General features: G+C 34.6%; 1 protein-coding gene and 1 pseudogene across 1 annotated transcript; both read right to left on the bottom strand.

Moving 5' to 3' along the window:
* Nucleotides 1-190: 190 nt before the first annotated feature.
* LOC126076348 (olfactory receptor 6C6-like) lies at nucleotides 191-11,522 on the bottom strand (annotated as a pseudogene).
* A 1,605-nt stretch (nucleotides 11,523-13,127) lies between these two features.
* On the bottom strand, nucleotides 13,128-14,066 carry LOC126075531 (olfactory receptor 6C74-like). The gene has a single exon (XM_049883373.1). It carries the CDS (start codon nucleotides 14,064-14,066, stop codon nucleotides 13,128-13,130), a length of 939 nt encoding a protein of 312 aa, XP_049739330.1.
* Nucleotides 14,067-20,825: the final 6,759 nt, after the last annotated feature.

Raw genomic sequence — 20,825 nt, 5'->3', positions numbered from 1 at the left:
ACACAAAAGTATCATTTATGATAATATATATTTCTAGGCCAAGATGTACTCAGAAGAACATAGAAGGGTGAAGAGGCAGATATAGAAAACATAATATGATAAAATTGTTGAGAAGAAAAATGATGCAGATGTGAACTAATGTAATTGAAAGTTGTATGCAGTTTTCTAATTCAATAGCATGTTTTTTATGTCAAAATTTTGTCTCATTTCGAAAATAACAAACTCTTCGAAGCATATCCTTGAGGGCTTCTTTCACCTGCTGGTTCCTTAGGGTATAAATGAAGGGGTTTAGTAAAGGGGAAACAGAAGTATTGAGCACAGCTACATCTTTAGTTAAAGTCACCCTTTCTTTTGCTGATGGTTTCATGTACATAAAGACACAACTCCCGTAAGTAAGGGAGACAACAACCATGTGTGAGGAACAGGTGGAAAAGGCCTTTTTTCATTGTTGAGCAGAAGGGAATTTTAGAATAGTTTTGATGATGTATGTATACGAGAGGATTACTAACAACAACGTGACCACCAGTGTCACTACAGCTAAGACAAAGGCCATCAATTCTATTAATCGAGTATCTGTTCAAGAGATCTGCAGGATAGGAGAAGTATCACACAGGAAGTGATCAATAGTTTTGGAAGCACAAAAATCCAGCTGGAGTCCCAAGACCAGAGGGGGAAAGATGATTAGGAATCCAGTTACCCAAGAACTGAGCACAAGTTGGTAGCACACTCTGCTGCTCATGATGATGGGATAATGCAGCGGCTTGCAGATGGCAACGTAGCGGTCATAGGACATGGCGGCCAGAAGGTAAAACTCTGTAACTCCCAGTAAAAGGATGAAAAATAATTGAGCTGCACAACCATTATAGGAAATTGTTTTGTCTCCAGTCAAAATGGTAGTCAGAAACAGTGGAACGCATACCGTCGTGAAGAAAACTTCTAAAAAAGAGAAATTTCGGAGGAAGAAATACATTGGCGTCTTGAGGTGAGGATCCAGCAGCGTGAGGAGGATGATGGACAAGTTCTCCAACAGGCTCAAAACATAGTTGAGAAAGAGAAACAGGAAAATCACCGTTTGCATCAGAGGATCATCAGTTAGCCCAAGAAGAACGAACTCTATGTCCACTGACTGGTTCTTCTTTTCTCTTTTGTCCTACCAAATCCAGAGAAAATAAAAGGCAAGATCACACGTAAGAAGAGATTTCTGTTTTTCATTCTCACTCATAGAAAGAACCATATTAGAGATTTACCTAGATGCAAATATTTTCACAAATCGATTTATTAGAGTTCATCAAAATGAACATATCTTCCGATTTATCAGTCACCTTTGTAAGAATGCCTCAAGGTTCTTCCCTTGTCCAAACTTGAGTTCAGCCCTACTTACCATTCAACAGGGGGCTTAGCAGTCATTTGATTTTAGCTCTGTAATTTGGCAAGTGTTAATTACCCATCTTTCAAATACTTTATCCCAATGGACTAAATATCTATTTTTCCCTATTTCAGAATCTAGCTAATTTCTCAATTAATTTGTTAATTGCATTTGTTTCTCATCAAGTTCTATTTTATATTTGCTTTTCCTACTTTTTTTTTTTTTTTTTTTTGGTATTACTTTCAGTTATTCTAACCTCTTCCTAGACTTTATCAGAGACTTTTAGATTGAATACATAAAAACCTTCCTAGTAAATCATTAACAATGCCTCAGATCTGTATACCTTGGGAAATGAAACAGGAATAGGAAAGTTAAAATAGGTATGCTTACATTTTGCTTTCCTTTTTACTTTATTTCATTTCTAATGGTTTCATATTCCTTATGGTTATGCAAGTTACATTAAGAAGTAGCATCTTTTAATTTGCATGTAAAATTATTTTAAGCACTAGTTTTAGTCCTTGTCACTGGTAAGTGCTACAGCAATACTCCATAGCTAATTAGAATTTATTTTTCATAATTATTTGCTTTGCACTTTAGCAAAGTTCTTTGACTTATTTTCAGAATCACCAGGCAATAATGAAGGCTTTCGTTTATATTTTCTCTATTTCTTCTTCTTTTTTTATATAGAAATTATAATAGAAAAAATCAAATGCTACGTAAATCATTTTCCTTTCCTCTTAAGTTGTTCTAATATATACCTCTGTTCTTCTAAGTAAATTAACATTATTCTTTTTAAAGCTGCTGAGTCCCTAGAATCTTTGCCTGAAATATATGTGATTGCTTTCCCCCAGTCTTATCTTCCAAGATCACGTTAGCCCTTGTATTCAACCATAAAAATATTTCTATTTGATTACTCTTTCAGTATTTTTCATTAATAACTCTTCTATTATAATAAAAATATAAATCTACCTTCTTTTATTCTGTGGAATATTTATGATATGGTAGACTAAATGTTACTAGTAAAGGCATTGTTTCTTTATCTTATGATTTTTTTTTAACTGTTACCTTCCAATTTTGCTAAGCAAATAATTATCTTCAACCTTGAACTGTGTACAAATGTGTTTGTTAAAACCACAATAAGCAGTAATGAATTTTTAATATTTTAAACAAATGAAGTCATAAATTGCTGTAGTCACACGATTTTATTAGGGAATTACATTTATTTTAAACATGTACACCTGCCCTTGTCAGTCTCTAGGACTCCTAATATTACCATCTTCTGGTTTTAAAGAGAGTTTTTAGAAGGTAGCCAATAATCTTCTGTTAGCCACATGTGCCTAAATGAGGCTTCGGGATTAAACTTCTTCAAAACCTAAATTTTCCCCCCGTAGTTCATCCTATGAAACTCCTAGTTTATAGTAATAGATAAAATCACAGACTCATTATATACTAAAAATTTGTGATATTACTTTTTATATAGTATAAAACTTATGGTAAAATTACATAGAAATTTTTACTTCTCCATCAAAAGGAAAATATCAAATAGGACAACTTCAGAACAAATTTAATAACCTGACTTGAAGGTCCAAAATTTTTTAACTTCCGATTAAGAGAAAGACAAGTTAAAATTACAAATTGACTTACCTTGCACAGGGTATATTGAGATTTATATTTTTGTTATGGTACATGGTAGAATCTACAGGCTAACAAAGTATGATTATAATGTTAAATACATTATCCGATTATTAAGGGAAACTTAAATATCAGTGATTTCTTCAGAAGAATTCAAATGAAATATGATAATTATTTTTTCAAAAGATTTCTCACTTCCACTTGGGCTCACTTTCATTACACATCTCAGGATTCAGGTATTTAAAGAATGGTATTTTTTTTTATCATCCTTTTCAGTTTGGTTAAATTAGTTGAATATTTTCCTTAATCCTTAACTATAAGTGTTATATCAAAGATCAAAATCTTTAAAAACCTATCTTTAAGTACAGAAACTTAATATATAACATAATTCTAGTGAAGCTACAGTTTTATCTTTTTGCTCAGTAGACACAAGGGAATCTACTGAAATTACCAAACAGAAGAAGATAGGGGAAAAAAAAAAAAAAAAACCCTGGAGACTGGTATTCAGAAAGTACTAATTGAATACAAAAAAAAAAAACAACCTATTTTTCTAAAGTGTTTAAAAAGTACATCAAATGACACTGCTTATGTTTTAAAATCTAGGAAACTTTCAGCAAGAGAACCAGTTGTTTCACAGTCCTGATATAATTTGAGAAAATCTGCCAGGCTAGTTTTCTCCAATAAGAAAATTTTTCTTACTTGCACAAAAAAAAAATAATTTAGGAGGCCTGCTAACCAAAAGGTCAGAAATTTGAACACACCAGCCACTCCTTGGAAGCCCTATGGGAGCAGTTCTACTCTGTCCTGTAGGGTCGCTATGATTTGGAATCAACTCGAGAGCAATGGGTTTAATGGATAAAAAGCTTGAATACTGCAAAGAGATTCTCTTAAAATGAGGGTTTTTTTTTTTTTTTGCTTGTTTGTTTTTGCTTTAGTTGAAAGTTTATAGCTAAGTTAATTTCTTATAGAAAAATTTATACACATATTGTTTTGTGACTTTAATTGCAACAACCCCCACAATGTGACAGCATGCTCCCCCTTTTCAACCCGGGTTCCCTGTGTCCATTAGACCAGTTCCTGTCCCTTCCTGCCTCTTCATTCTGGACAGGAGCAACCCATTTGTTCTCCTATAGCTGACAGAACTAAGAAGCACATTCCTCACGTGTATTATTTTTTGTTTTATAGTCCTGACTAATCTTTGTCTGAAGAGTGGGCTTTGGGAACCATTTCAGTTCTGCATTAACAGTGCCTCCAGGGGCTACAGTTTTGGGGATTCCTCCAGTCTCTGTCAGACAGATGTATAAAATATGGTGTATTGCTGTGATATATTCTGAGTATCCACGTATAAGAGCTTTGATTATAAGGGAGTGTTTCTTTTTGGAATATGGAAAAATTCTGGTGGTATATTTGGTTTGTGACCTGCATAGGATGATTTAAATATCTGAAGAATGTGAATGGTATTTTATTTAAAAAAAAAAAAAAAACTCAAACTGAGTAAGAATAGATTTGTTACATATATTATCTTGAAATGCTCTGAAATGTTATTAAGCTAAGTCCCCTCAAAGGGATCATTTTGTCATAACTCAAAACACAAAAATCATCAAAAGCAAATCCAGAAAGACTTACTGGTGTTTGAATATGAAAAGAATATGCTTACTGCCATCCATTCTTAAGCAAGATTCAGATCTATTATAGGAATTCAAAGAGTTGAAAGGCAGCCGAAATCTACTGCTCTTACACAAGAGACACAAACATTAGAATAACTCTGTGAAAAAAACTATCCTTTCTCCACTGATCTGCCTTGGAATCTTTGTCAAAAAAATCAGTAATCTATATAGAAGTGGTCTATTTCTGTACTCCATATTCAGTTCCATCGATGCTTTTGTACAATGTCACACTGTATTGATTATTGCAGCTTTATAATAAGGATTAATATCAGGTCATTTTAGTCCTGCAACTTTGTTCTTCTTGTCCAAAGTTATTTTGGATATCCTAGCTCCTTTGCATTTCCATATAAATTTAAGAATCAGCTTGTTATTCTATAATTTCTACGGAAAAAATCCTTCAGAGATTTTGATCAGGGTTGCATTGAAACTATCAATTTCAGAAAACTTAATGTCTTGAAAAATATTGAGTCTTCTGACCCGTGAAGACAATATGTTGCTCCATGATTTAGGTCTTGTTCATCTTTGCAGCAATGTTGTGTAGCAATGTTGTGTACAGGTATTGCACATCTTTTGTCAGATTTATCCCTAATTATTTCAAGGTTTATTTTTTTTGAAAATAGAATTGTTTTCAATTTTTTTTAATTTACATTTTTTCCTTGATAGTTGATAGAAATATGATTAATTTTTGCATCGACTCTGCAAACTTGCTGAGCTCATTTACTGGTCCTACTTACATTTTTGTAGATTCCATTAGATTTTCTACATTGCAATCATGCCATCTGCATATAAATGTGTTCCAATCTGGATTTTTTTATTTCATTTCCTTGACTTAACTGCACTCACTGTCTAGAACAGCCAGGATAATGTTGACTAGAAATAGGGAGGGTGAACATCTTTGTCTTTTTCCTCATCTTAGGGGAAAGCGTTCAGCTTTTCAATGGAACTACGATCTTTGCTATAGGTCATTGCTGAATGACCTTAATGACGATGAAGTTCCCTTATGTTCTTAGTTTGCTCAGAGTTTTTCTTAGCAGTGGATGCTGAATTTTATCAAATTATTTTTGTGAGTTTGTTTGAAAGAAATTTTCTTTTTTTTAGTTTTTAATACACTGAATTTCATTGATTTGGTTTCTAATGTTAAAGCAACAACGCGTTCAAGAGACAAACCCCACTCGGTCATGATATGTTATCACTTTTATATACTGTTGTATGCAACTTGATCAAATTACATTTAGGATTTCTGTATCTATAAGATATATTGGCTATATTTTTAGTGTCTCTTAATGTCCATATCTGGTTTCGGTATCAGGGTAATGCTGGTCTCATAGAATGAGCTGGGACGTATTCCCTTCCCTTAATTTTTTGGGAAAAATATGTGTTTAACTGGTATTATTTTTCTATAACTTTTGGTAAAATTAATCAGTGAAGTCACCTGGGCCTAGATTTTTTCCCCAGGTGGGGAGGTTATTAACTACAAATGAATTACTTTAATAGATGTAGAGCTATTTGGTTTATCTAGCTCTTATTGGTTGACCTTGAAAGGTTGTATCTTTCAAGTATTTTTGCCCATTTCATCTAAATTATCTAATTACTTAGCATAAAATTGCTCATAATATCTCCTTGTTATTCTTTTAATATCTGTGGAATCTATAGTGGTGTTTCCTTTCTTGATTCAGAAATCAGTAACTTGCATCTGCTCATTTTTCCCTGATCATTCTGACTAGAATGTTCTAATTTTATTTATCTTTTCCAAGAATAAACTTTTGTTTTTATTTATTTTCTCTTTTCTTTTTATTTCTTAGAGTTCTATTTTTGTAATTCAGTGGATAAATAATAGTCCTTTCAGCAAATAGTGCTTAAACAACTGATATCCATAAGTGAAAATAAAATTAACTCTGATTTGTAACACGTACCGTACACAAAAATTAAAATGAATTATGGACCTAGAGATAAAGCTTAAAATTGTAAAACTTCTAGAAGCAAACATAACAGGAAATTTCGTGACCTTGAGATAGGCAACTGTCTCTTAGATATGACATCAAAGGAATAACAAGAAAAAAAAAATGTGGAGTTTCATCACTGTTAAAAAGAACTCCTGCTTTTTGAAAGACACTGTTAAAAGAATGAAAAGGCAAATTATAAGCTGGGAGATAATATTTGCAAATCATATATCTGCCAAAGGATTTATATCTCTAATACAAGGTGCCCTGGTGGCACAGTGATTAAGCACTCAGCTGCTAACTGAAGGTCAGCGGTTCGAACCCACCAATCACTGTGGGAGAAAGATGTGGCAGTTTGCTTCCATAAAGATTACAGCCTTGAAAATCCTATGGGGCAGTTCTACTCTGTCCTATACAGTTGCTATGAGGCAGGATTGATTTCACATCAGTGGCTTTAGTTTTTGGTTTATCACTACCACATAAAGAACTCTTCAAACTCAGTAACATAATAAGAAGAAAACAACCCAATAAAAAATGAGAAAAAAACTCAAACACTTTAGCAAAAAAAAAAAATATGGTTGGTAAATATGCACATGAAAAGAAGCTTAGCATCATTAGTCATTAGGATAATCCTACCCATTGCTTTGTTGAAGTGAAGCCTAGTAATTTGAGTTAATATCTTTAGGGTTCCTTTCATTTTTGTTTAAAAACATATTCCAAATACTGTGTTCAAAAGCTTTTGGGGTGAGTTCTTTTTATTTTTCTTCTTTGGGGTGGTCACAATAATTATTTAAAATATGATTTTGCTCATTTGTTTCTCCTTACATTAAAAATTAGGTTTTACTCCAAATCTATTGATTTATATTAATTCTTTTTTTGAGTATATGAAATATTAACATGTTTCTAATAGTCAGCAGACAATATACTCATTTCTTCTGTATTTTTCGGCCCCATTCTAACTCACTCACTGCAGGTATCCAATATTATTGGTTTCTGAAGTTTCTTTTATTTATTTCTTTTTGCACAGATGAAGAGATACAGTTTTTATTATATTGACACAGTGGCTGCAACAATACGCTCAAGCATAACAACGATTGTGAGAATGGCATAGGGCCGGACGTTTCATTCTGTTGTACATAGGAGTGCTATGCCTTGGAACCAACCGAACAACAAAAACAGTACATAAATCTTATAATTTTATATTTAAATTTAATATTTAAAACATAAATAAGTTATATGTATATAGTAGCATACTATAGAACTTTTGCTTCTGAAAAATGGGGTAGATGTACTATTCCCTATCTTTTCTGCTGTATAGATTGAATAATGTCCCCCCAAAATATGTGTTGTGGATCAGATCCTAATTTCTATGCCTGTGGTTATAATCCCATTTGGAAATGTGTTGTCTTTGTTATGTTAATGAGGCAGGATTAATGCGGGGTGTATCTTTTGAGATACAAAGGAGATTAAACAAGCAAGCAAGCAGAGATGGGGTAAGAGAGATGCCAAAACACATAGAGATCTCCAAGAAACCACAAAGTAAACGGAAGAAACAAGGATCTTCCCCCAGAGCCCACAGAAGGAGAAAGCTTTCCCCTCATCCCTGCACTCTGAATTCAGACTTCTAGTTGCCTAAACTGTGAAAAAAATTTTCTGTTTCTTAAATTCATCCATGTATGATATTTCTGTTATAGCAATACTAGATAACTAAGGCACCTGCTAAACCCATTAAACTCATTAACGTCTAGTCTATTCTGACTCAGTGACCCTATAGGACAGAGTAGAACTGTTCCATAAGGTTTCCAAGGTTGTAATCTTCATGAAAGCTGACTGCCACATCTTTTTTCCATGGAGTGAGTTGCTGGTAGGTTAAAATCACAAACCTTTGTATTCCAACCATGGACCAATTGAAAATATCATGGCTTAAGTCAGGCACACTTTAGTCCTTAAAGTGATAGCTTTGCTTTTTAACACTTTAAAGGGGCCTTTTTCAGCAGATTTGCTCAATGCAATATGTTGTTTGATTTCTTGACTGCTGCTTCCGTGGACATTGATTGTGGATCCATGTAAAATAAAATCTTTGTAAAATGAAACATTATTACTTATCCACTATTTATCATTAAAAAAAAATTATTTTTGAATGTTCACTGTGTGTCAAGCTTTTTACTCCACAAAATGGATGAACAATAAAATAGACAGATAAAATCACCTGTTCTAATGGTGCATACATTCTACTGAAAGCAACGAAATAAATCAATAAAAAAGGAAAAGTATCATAAAATGTTAAATCTCATTAAGAATCAAAATAGGTGATGTAGTAGAGTAAAAGATTAGATTTTATATTTTGTGGATGAGGAAGTCCAGCCTGGAGAAGTTACATTTTAGCTAAGTTTTTAATCAAAAGAAGCAAACACTCAGGTAGGAAATGGTTGACTCCTTCTAAATTCAGATTACAAAAAAAGCAAGGATGCATATTTGTTAGAAATAGAATATTTCAAGTATTAAATCACAGTTGAAAACTCATTTCTGCATTCAGTAAATAATATGAATGAGGTATAAAAATAAACTGAGTAACTGAAACAAGAGTAAAGCTACAACTAAAAATTTCAAATTATGACCAAATAATGAAAAATCAATAAAGATTTTTTCAAATATCTGAATATAGTGATTATGCCATTTGGGAGAAAGGCAGCACTATGAATGGGACATTTATTCAAAAAGTTAGTAAAATACAATTTGAAGTGTTCAGATAAAGGCTAGATTTCAACATGGAATTCATATTTATGGAAAAATGATTATAAACTTTAAAGATTCTAATCATAGAAAAATGCCAAATGATTTAACCTCAAATTATTTTCAACTTGGTAAAAATATTGAAGTCGTGTGTCCAAAAAAAAAAATTACAAAATTTTTTTATTTGGAGGAGAGGGCATTTTATGTTAGTGTTAAACTGAACAAAATTTCATATGTCTGTTGAAACAGGGCATGGAAGTTTCAACATGTCTCTTTGGAATAACAAGGATTTTTCCATCCTGGACATTTTATTCAAATTCTGAAAGATGAATAGGCTGAATGAACAAAAGATTGCCTGCACCCATCATGAGATAGAGAACTACATTTCTATCAGAATTTATTTTGGGAAAATTAATTTTATGGGCAATTTGACTGACAAATTAGAATTTACCTTTGAAAGATAGACGCCACTGAGTTATTCAAAAAAGCAAGTGCTATGAAAGTAGCTGCCCAAGGAATAGTGACTAACTGCCCTAAGAGGACAGATGGTGTTCTTAAGAAATTCGATACTTTATTTGGATACTTAGAAGTCTCCCGATAAACTTACCAACCTTGAGGCGACAAGGTATTAGGAAGCAGAAGGGAGCAGCATGGAAGCTTCAGGTAGGCATGATTACAAGCAATGAAGTAATATTGATAATACTCATATTTTTCAACTCAGTGTTCAGTATTCACTAAAAAAAAAAAAAAAAAAAAAGCCCTTTACCAGGAATCTAGACTTAGGGTAAGTGTTTAAAAGAAACCAGGATTACTCCTCAACTGGAGTAATGCAAAGAGTAAATGTTTGAAGTCATACATGCCCGAGTAAGTGTTTTGACTAGATTTTTTTTTTTTTTTGCTTCTGTGTCAAAAATTTTCATAACCTCTCTGAGATAACTTTTCCTCTTATACATAAAGCTAAAAATTATTTTTAATCATATTTTTGTTCTAATAATTATTTGATTTACATAAAACTCCTAGCAATGTCTGCAATTTAATGGGTATTTAACAAAATATGTTACTGTTGCTGTTGTTGTTGTTAGGTGCCATCCAGTCAGTTCCAATTCATAGGAGCTCTATGTACAACAGAACAAAGCACAGCCCAGTCCTGTGCCATCTTCACAATCATTGCTATGTTTGGGCCCATTGTTGCACCAGTGTGTCAATCCATCTCATCAAGGACCTTCCTTTTTCTCTGACCCTCTACTTTACAAAGCATGATGTCCTTCTCCAGGGAAAGATCTCTCCTGATAACAAGTCCAAAGTACATGAAGTGATGAAGTCTTGCCATCCTGACTTCTAAGGAGCAATCTGGCTATACTTCTTCCAAGACAAATTTGTTTGTTTTTCTGGAAGTCCATGGTATATTCAATATTCTTCACCAACACCATGATTCAAAGGCATCAATTCTTCTCTGGTCTTCCTTATTTATTGACCAGCTTTCGCTTGCATATGAGGCAATTGAAAATACCAGGGCTTGGGTCAGTTGCACTTTAGTCCTCGTAGCGACATCTATGCTTTTCAATACTTTAAAGAGGTGATTTGTAGCAGATTCACCCAATGCAATGTATTGTTTGATTTCTTGACTGCTGCTTCCATAGAAGTTGACTGTGGATCCAGGTAACATGAAATCCTTTGCAAGTTCAATATTTTCTCCATTTATCATGCTATGGCTTATTGGTCCAGTTGTGAGGATTTTTGTTTTATGTTGAGGTACAATCCATACTGAAGGCTGCAGTCTTTGATCTTCATCAGTAAGTACTTCAAGCCCTCTTCCTTTTCAACAAGAATAGTTGTGTCTGTCATTTGTATATCGCATATTGTTAATGAGCCTTCCTCCAATCTTGATGCCCCATTCTTCTTCATATAGTCCAGATTCTTGGATTATATATTTGCTCAGCAAGTAATATAGTTTATAACAAAATATAGATCTCATTTTTATCTCACAATTGTTGTTTTGCCTAGCCAACTAGATTGGGAAAACAGAAAGCATTTCAGGATACAGGATTTCATCATTTCAGGTGAAAGCTCTCTCAAGAAATAAGTTTCACCACATACATTAAGACGCTGTGTTGCTTGCTAAAGACTCAATCAAACGCAAAACAAAACAAAACTGTGGTAATAAGTTACCTGGCGATTCAACATTCAGTCACAAATGGTAGTGGTTCTAACTGATAAAATGCGAGGTGATATATCACAGACCAAAGACGTATCGGAGAGGACAGATAACGAAACTATTCTGCCTGCGGGTGGGAAGAAGCGGAAGTGGGGAAGACAATTTAGAAAATAAAAGTTACAGAGCATATTTTATGATAAATAACTAATAGATGGCAGACATTTAAAATATATAAATCAATCATTTTAGAGTGGCTCAGTTAATAGTTTCATTTGGGCAGTATATTTTAAACATACTCTGATTGTCACATAACAGATCAAACCTACTCTTAATACTGAGAGAACCTTAGTTTTTACTTTTGTTAGATTATCTCAAATGTTATATTGTTTTCAATTTTCTGGGCTAGAATTTCTAAACATTTGATAGTGCTCTACAATCTTTAGATCTACTTTCTCAAAATGGAAGAAAATGTATGCCAAATGATCAAGAAAAATAATCACCTGTTTGAATAGCCATTTATTCCTGAAATCATATTCTTGATCTTTTAAATCCAGTTCTTCCTACAAATTCTACAGAAACCTGAAAATTCTCCTGTTAATTTCGTAAGTATTTTCCTCCTTGGTTATACTTAATCTGCCCCTTTAGACAGTATTTTTTTCAAAAAAAATTTTTTTTTCAAATCAAGGCCCTAAGTTTAAAATATGTAAGTAAATACAATATTATAGCATAATACACACGTACTTTTGGAACAAAAAATACCATGAAATACTATTTACATGAAAAAGATTTTTTTGTTATATTTCATTTTGTCAAATTTTGATTGTGACACAGAAATTGATTTCAGATACCTGTAATGAATTGTGACCTCAGAAAATTCTTCCTTCAGAGAAGGGTTTGTTTCTTCTACTATTTTGGCATCACTGGTACATATAGATATATGTATACATCTATATCTAAAACAATATCAGACAATTTCTGAACAAAATACATTCACCAACCAAGCACTGTTTTCTTATTTAACAATGATTTACCAAGTAGTTTTCAGCTGGCTTCAGAAGTATCCCAAGTTAATTGGAAGGTGATTAAATATTGCATTCCATTATTCATTTTAAAACTAAACCAGTAAGGTAACAAATTTTCTCTCGACTATATTTGAAAATAATTATAAATGTAAATATCTTTCATATAGTAATAGTTTCTATAGAAGACACTTTAAAACAACAATGAGGTTTTTTAATAAACGTTTTCAGAGATGAACATTACCACTGATGGTGAACCTATGCTACAAATTTTTTTAATTTATTTAAATAGAATAAAACAGTGAATTGATAGTAGGACAAAAGCATCATCAAAGAATATTAGTTTTAAATATGTTGTAACTTATCACAAAGAATCATTTATAAATACAGGATAGTGAGATGAGGAAAAAAATTCTAATGAAGAAGAAAATGAAAATTAGCTTCTTGGAATAATGTCTTTCATAAAAAGCAAAGCTTGAAAGGGGATAAATATGAATATCACAGAAATGGAAGAAAAAAGAAAAGGAGGGAACTATGTATTGAAAGGTCTTAATGGGTAATTGATCTTAGTTCAGACTCCATATTTTATTTCCTTTATATAATGCAACACTGTACTCAGTTCTTTGAAAAAGAGATAATTCTGTGCATCAAATTTGTGAAGGCTTTTTTCACTTGTTGGTTCCTTAGAGTATAGATGAAAGGGTTCAGAAGTGGTGCAACTGAGGTATTGAGCACCGCAATTCCCTTGGACAATGATATTCTCTGTTTGACTGAGGGTTTAACATACATGAAGATGCAGCTGCCATAAGAAAGGGAGATCACAATCATGTGAGAAGAGCAGGTGGAAAAAGCCTTTTTCCTCTGACTAGTTGAAGGGATTTTCAGAATTGTCAGGGCAATACAGGTATATGATATTATCACCATTACCAATGTGACCAAGAGTGTCACCATGGCTGAGATAAAAGCCATTGTCTCCAGGAGCTGTGTGTCTGAACAGGAGACCTGCAGGAGGGGTGTAGCATCACAGTAGAAATGATCAACTGTGTTGGAGGCACAGAAGTCGAGGTCAAGGCCCAAGATGAGTGGTGGAAAGATGACAAAGAACCCAGCAAGCCAACAGCTGAGGACAAGCTGTATGCAGATTTTCCTATTCATGATGGTTGTGTAATGCAGGGGCTTACCGATGGCCACATAGCGGTCATAGGACATAGCAGCCAGCAGGTAAAATTCAGACGCTCCAAGAAGGAAAGCAAAAAACAATTGAGTGACACAACAGTTATAGGAAATGGTTTTGTCCCCAGTTGCCATGATAACCAGGAGTTTAGGAATGCAAGTAGTAGTATAGGAAATTTTTAGCAGGGAAAAACTCCGAAGGAAAAAGTACATGGGGGTCTTGAGGTGAGTATCCAGCAGGGTGAGCGTGATAATGATCAGATTGCCAGTAATGCTTAACAAGTAGGTGAAAAGCAAGAAAATAAATAACACAACTTTCAATTGCAGGTCATCAGTCAAACCTGCTAGGACAAAAACTGTCACTCTTGTATGGTTTCTCATTACAGTCCTCTGACTTTTACCAAGTCTGAACAGGAAAAAATAAACAACAATAGCAGCAACTCCCCACACAACACTTGACTCCTGCGAAAGAATAACAGTCATAACTAGTGTTTAAAGTTAGCAAAGCACTGTTTCAGATAAAATAATACTCAATCATTTTTACAGATGGTGATGCCAGTAAGAAAATAGTGTTTCCAGGGTGCCTGGACAGAGCATTAAAATTTAATTTGCAATTTTATCAGAGAATAACTCTTATAATGGAAGTCATTATAGATGGTTTTCATGTGAATACATTAGACGGCCTTATAAAGCATAGAAAAAAGTTCTATATTTTTTTTCTCCCAAGGAGTCTCCAGTGAATTCCAACTGCTGACTTTTCTGTTAGCAGCCAAGTGCTCAATCATTGCCACCAGGACTCCTTGACCTGATTTTAGATAAGAAAATACGAGACATAGGGGATAATTTTATTTGCTGTTCTTGTTAGTAGGCTCATATTCATCTTGATGTCATTCGCCACCCTCCCCACTTCATACCCCATACAAAATCAGCATGAAGAATCTGGTAATGGTATGGATAGCAAGAAACACAAGTGTTTAGGAAATGGTATGGGGTGCAAAAAATAAGAAGAGAAAGATAAAGACAAATCTATATGGAAGCCTAGAGAAATAACTTTTTTTTTTTAAAGATAAGGTAGTGAGTTCAAGGAAAAAAAAAAAAAAGATGATTAAAATTACGTAAAATTGTAGGCAAAAACTTGTAGGAGCAGAATGTTTTAACACTGAATTTCTTTCCACCAGCTTTTATTCCTTATACTTACCTTCATGATGTTTGTCTGAAGTACAGACCAAACACATGAACAATGTAGAGATCAGCATGACCTAAAAAAGAAGTCAGTAAATTTCAAAGTCATAATGTATCACTGAGCGTAGTGTTGAGACAAATTTTATAATAAAAACAAATTTTATAGAGAAATAGGCATATATTCCATATTATAGTAAGGGTGTTCGAATGTCCAGCTAACAGGCAATTAAAAAGGTACTATTCTTAACACTTGACGTATATTAAGTGAGACACAGTGAGATTAGGAAACAAAAATTGTTCAGGTTTGCACAGCTAGTAAGTTGTAGATCATGGATTAAGAGCCAAAAAGTCTATTTTCAGAAGTTGTCCTCTTAAAATTACAAAATTTTGGACAAACAATTATAGGCCAAATTATAGTGCATTTCTTCAACAAAAAAGATTAATGATCTCTTTAGGGAAAATTTTCTTCCTATGTGTCTTCATCATCAAACACATAAAATGATTGTGTTTTTGCGATGGGCAATATATACAATACTTTCTGTGTTGATGATATTAAGAGAATTACTTAAAACCTCTATAACATACATTATTATTTAGAAGGCATGTTCATACATAAAAATAAAAATCTAAGAACAAATCAAAGATGCTTTCCGTATTATCTACAGGAGTGCACGGGAGGAAAAGTTGGATACTAAGACAGGTCCTAGTGGGAGATGAAGACATGAGATAAGGTATTCAAGGTATTCCTGGGAGGGAAAGCAGCCTCAATGGAAACAAAAAGCACATGCATGATTTTGTTAGAAACAATAATTAGAGTTCCACTACCAGAATCACGTGTGCTAATAATGTAGACATATATGAGTGAAAAGAAATGACTGCTATTTTTCCTGAATATTATTTGCATATTCAGGCAATTGTGAAGCTATCTATAAGATTTTTTCTCATTTACACAAATTACCCCAATGACAACAAATATAAGAACACATATGTCTAATACCCCCGATGGTGTAGTGGTTAAGAGCTATGGCTGCTAACCAAAAGGTCTGCAGTTCAAATCCAGCAGGCACCCTTTGGAAACCCTACGGGGCAGTTCTATTCTGCCCCATAGGGGCGCTATAAGTCGAATTTGGCTTCATGGCATGGGATTTGTTTGTTTTTTATATCTAATACACCTAAAGCAGGATTTTATCAGGTTAAATCATTACTTTGTCCTTCTTCAACAATCCTACACACCAAGTATCATACCTAGGATATTTCTATTATAAAACCATTAGAACTCAAAGCTGTGAATGCAATTATACTTGGGTTTGTTAGATATTATGAACACCCAGTGAATTTTAAAGATGAAAAAGGGTTTCAATGCTAAATTATTATTGTATACTATTCATCATTTTTCACCATTTTCCCTAAATTAAAACTGAAAAGATTTGGAGAAAAAAAAAAGGTTAATGCTTTCATGGTAAAAAAATGAAACAAAACCGGGTTAAAAGTATATCTAAGAGGAAATATCTTTATATTTCAGAAACATTAATATTTTCATATTTTGATTCATAAACAAGTCCATCAATTACATTTAAAATCCCAAAAGGTTTCTTTAGAACAATATACACACACGTTTGTATAGGCAAAATCATGCTGCAATGTTTAACTCTTCTACATTGTTCTGAACAGAGCACACAGATACTTCATTTCTCTGCACTTGGACCTCACTCTACCACATAACCTATGATTATTATATTCTTACCTCTAAGTGGAAATATTTTCACAGTTATTTTATTACATAAGCTAGTGTATCAATTTACTTATTTATGTATTAAATACTTCTCTAAGTATTATCCACAGTGTTGTATAAAAGTTAATCAGCTATTGATCCCATGGAATATTTATGCTCTCTGTGCCCTGCAGAAAAATGTCTAAAGATTATGAAGAATTCTCAAGGGTGTCTAGACCCCAGAACATCATTTCCCAATGGACCACCAATTTGTATGTTATAGCAGTGTTCTCTGCAGGCATTAAATATTTAAAATAATTTAAATATATACTTTTGATACACCCTTCTTCTTTTTACTATATCTCCAGAGAATTCATTATAGATTGCTCTAATCCATGTTCTGTGATGTTATTGTCTAGTAAGCCAATACACCAGGGATGGCTAATCAAGACGGAACACACTCAGGTCCCTGACACTATAGCATACCGCACTAGCACAAAAGACACGATCAATTTATCAAAAAGTTTCAACACAGCAGCCAGAACATTTAAATGAGATATAAATAAACATCTATCTTATTTAAACTAGTGTGATATTTGTCTTTCTTATATTCTGTCAAATTTATGTTATTATTAAAAACTACAAAGCATTTACTCTATTGCGGTCTAACAGTCAGCCCACTACCATTTCATAAATGCTGACAGAAGACAAGACTGCTGGGTCAGAGACAAAGGGCCTTGTTACTCACTGCATAGCAGGCAGCATGAGCTTCACGTTAGCATCAATTCCCCCTTTCTCCCAGACCCTGTCAGTGGCAATATGGAAGGGAGCCCTTATGGATGTTGTATATACAATGTGCCTACGTCACAGCTGAGGAACATCAAGTTTAGTAAATGCCCAGTCTTTCAAAGGGGCTGCTAGCAAACCTGGCTAATTTTGCCCACTAGGACATATTACCTTTAATATCTTGTTCAAAAACAAATCTGTCTTCTGTCCTGGGGAGTGATACTTTTTATATCTTCCAAGGCTGTCTGTTATAAAATGTTCTTGAAAAGGTAGTCCAGGATAAGAACTGTACAAGACGTATAAAAACACACGAAGAATTGCCTCAGAACACATCTACCCCTCGTCTCTAAATCCATTTTCTCATAAGGTCACCATTCTCTTGACCTCTGTGATCATTCTGCAGGTCTCTCTTACTACTTCTAAAGGGTAAGTCACACTGTGTTCAGGTAGGAGGCAAGCCAATGCCAGGCTTTCACACAAGAAGTACAATCTGAGAGTACGTGGAGTCACACGGAAAGAGAGTGTTTATGATTTTTTGTGGGGCCATCCAAGTTAACCTATGTAAATCAGAGCACAGGTTAACAATCCCTCCAGCATAGACTACCAGCTGGCTGATAAGGCTTTACCCATTGCTGTCTAGTACATTCCAACTCATAGTGAACCTATAGGACAGAGTAGAACTACCCCACAGGGTTTCCAAGGCTGTAATCTTTACAGAAGCAGATTACCATATTTTTCTCCCTTAAAGTGGCTGGTGGGTTGAACTGCCACTTTTTGGTTGGCAGCCAAGCCCTTAACCACTATGTTACCAGTGTTTTGCCTTAGGGCTCCGGATTTAATGCCTTGTTTTTGGAAGGACAGCTTGAGGGCTGTTTACTTCAATCTGTCCTATGTGTCCATGCCATCAGCCACGTGGCATATTTCTGCCCCACTTAATGACTGAGAAGAAAGGTGGGGAAGATATGCAGAAGTTTTGCGTTGGGGAAGGGATGTAGGAGATGGAGCATTCCCTGTTGTCTGTTATCATGATTAGATCCATCTGGTAGAAGATGGCTGACCCAGCAGTCCTTTAAATTTAAGGCATTCTTAGCAGTTTGGGAGGTCTACTCTGGAGCATTCTTCTGAAGGAAGAGTCCAGGGACAGCTTTGAAAGACAAACATCATTAATGCCCTTCCTCCTCCATTCCTTGGAAGGCCTAGGTGTTTCCTTCTCAAGTGCTATGTTGTTACTATCCATCCACTCGCACAAAATCTGGGTGCTCAATTCCAGTAATTATAACTTCATCTCTCTTTTTTTTTTCTCCCAAGCAATCCTGGCTCACATGCAGATCTTTCATCTGCGAGATTCAGGTGCATGAGGTAGACAACATTTTTATAAACCAGTAACTAGTTGCAACTGGGTCAATTTGAAATCATAGCAACCCCATGTGTGTCAGAGTAGATCAGTTCTCCATAGGATTTTTAATGACTACTTTCTTGGAAGTAGAATCTCCAAGCATTTCTTCTGTTGTGCCTCTAGATTGAATCCAACTTCCAATCTTTTGGTTAGCAATTAACCCTTCGGAATACCCAGGGACTCCAACTTAACCAAAATTAAGCTTAAATGCCCTAGGCTTCCTTGTGATCAGGCTGTCACTTTGTGGGGTGAGCCAACCAGTCTAATCTGGAGTTGTTGTTAGGAGAAATAACCATCTAGATGGAATCTTGACTTTTCAAAATAGATTTTTATAATTTCCCATCTTTTTTGTCATGATTATTACCCATGAAAGACCCAAGGGGAGATTATTCCTTTCTGGGGACACTGTATTCAATGACCAAACTGCCTGTCCCAGGTGTGTGGATCAGGAAGAGTTGAGTGAGGTGAAGTAGTCCTTCGCAGAGTACTTTTGGTAATCAAAGATACGCTATTATCAAAGTACAAATAGTCTGGAGAACTCAACATGTGACATAGATTAGTTTCAAGGACTGCAGTGATGTGCTGGAGTCAACTGATCAGTAACCTGAAAAATTTCCAACAGTGGTAAGTTTCTACCTATACACTAAGAGGTAGTGGAAAACACTATGTAATCAATTTGCAGGGTCCAGAAGGGGCAACATTTCTTGTAATGTGGCTTCACCCATTGTGAGAGAAAAACTATGTCCACTTGTGGTTCTGTATTGCTGGCACCAAGGCTGAACAGTCACTAGTGGAAACCCTCACCTCCACTGCCAAACCATTGCTAAAGCAAAGCCCAGGGATTTAGGGAGACCTTTGAATTGGAAACTCCATAAAGTTAGTAGGTTGGCACCAGAAGTGGAATGGAGGATAAAGTTTCCCCAGGAGATCCAAAAAAAACCCAAACAAACTCATTGCCATTGAGGCAATTCTGACTCATAGAAACCCTATAGGACAGAGTAGAACTGCCCCATAGAGTTTCCAAGGAGCGCCTGGTGGATTTGAAGTTTTGGTTAACAGCTCTAGCTTTTAACCACTACTCCCCAGGAGATAGCTGCTCTTTTTCCATGTAAGGCTGAGACACTGCTGGGGTCAGGATGGCTGCATTCTTAAATATACCATTTCCATTTGATAAGAAAAATTTTTGTGATTTATATATATTTTCTTTGATGAGATGTATAGTCAGATCCTTTGCTCATTTTTTAATTGGGTTGTTTGTTTTCTTATTACTGAGTTTTAACAGTTTTTGTATATTTGGATGCAAGTTCTTAACCAGACATGTGTTTCTCTCAGTCTGAAGCTAGTTTTCCATTCTCTCAAAGTGTCTTCAGTAGAGCATAATCTTCCAATTTTAATAAAATACAACTTAACAATGTTCTTCTTAATGATCATGCTTTTGGTAATGTATTTAAAAATTCATTAACAAACCCAAGATTTTCTCTTAGGTTTTCCTCCAGAAGTTCTATAATTTTACACTTTATATTTGGGTTTGCGATTTATCTTAAGCTAATTTCTGTCTAGGTTTTAATTTATCTACCTATGTATTTATTTATTTTGCATCTGGATATCTAATTGTTCCAACACAATCTGTTGATTTAAGAAAAAAAATCTTTTTGCTTTAATTCTTTTTGTCAAAAATCAATGACTACTGTCATGGATTGAATTGTGCCCCCCTAAAATATTTGTCAACTTGGTTAGGCCATGATTCCCAGTATTGTGTGGTTGTCCCCCATTTTGTGATTGTAATTTTATGTTAAAGAGGACTGGGGTGGGATTGTAGCACCCTTATTAAGGTCACATCCCTGATACAATGTAAAGGGAGTTTCTCTGGAGTGTGCCCTGCACCACTTTTTATCTTACAAGAGATAAAAGGAGAGGGAAGTAAGCAGAGAATGGGGACCTCATACCACCAAAAAAGAAGCACCAGGAGCAGAGCGCGCTCTTTGGACCTGGGGTACCTGTGCAAAGAAGCTCCTAGACCAGGGGAAGATTGATGAGAAGGACCTTCCTCCAGAGCCAATGGAGA

Source organism: Elephas maximus, chromosome 4 (genome assembly GCF_024166365.1).
Source record: "Elephas maximus indicus isolate mEleMax1 chromosome 4, mEleMax1 primary haplotype, whole genome shotgun sequence".
In the NCBI taxonomy this organism is placed as follows: domain Eukaryota; kingdom Metazoa; phylum Chordata; class Mammalia; order Proboscidea; family Elephantidae; genus Elephas; species Elephas maximus.
This window is presented reverse-complemented; position numbering and strand designations above follow the sequence as displayed.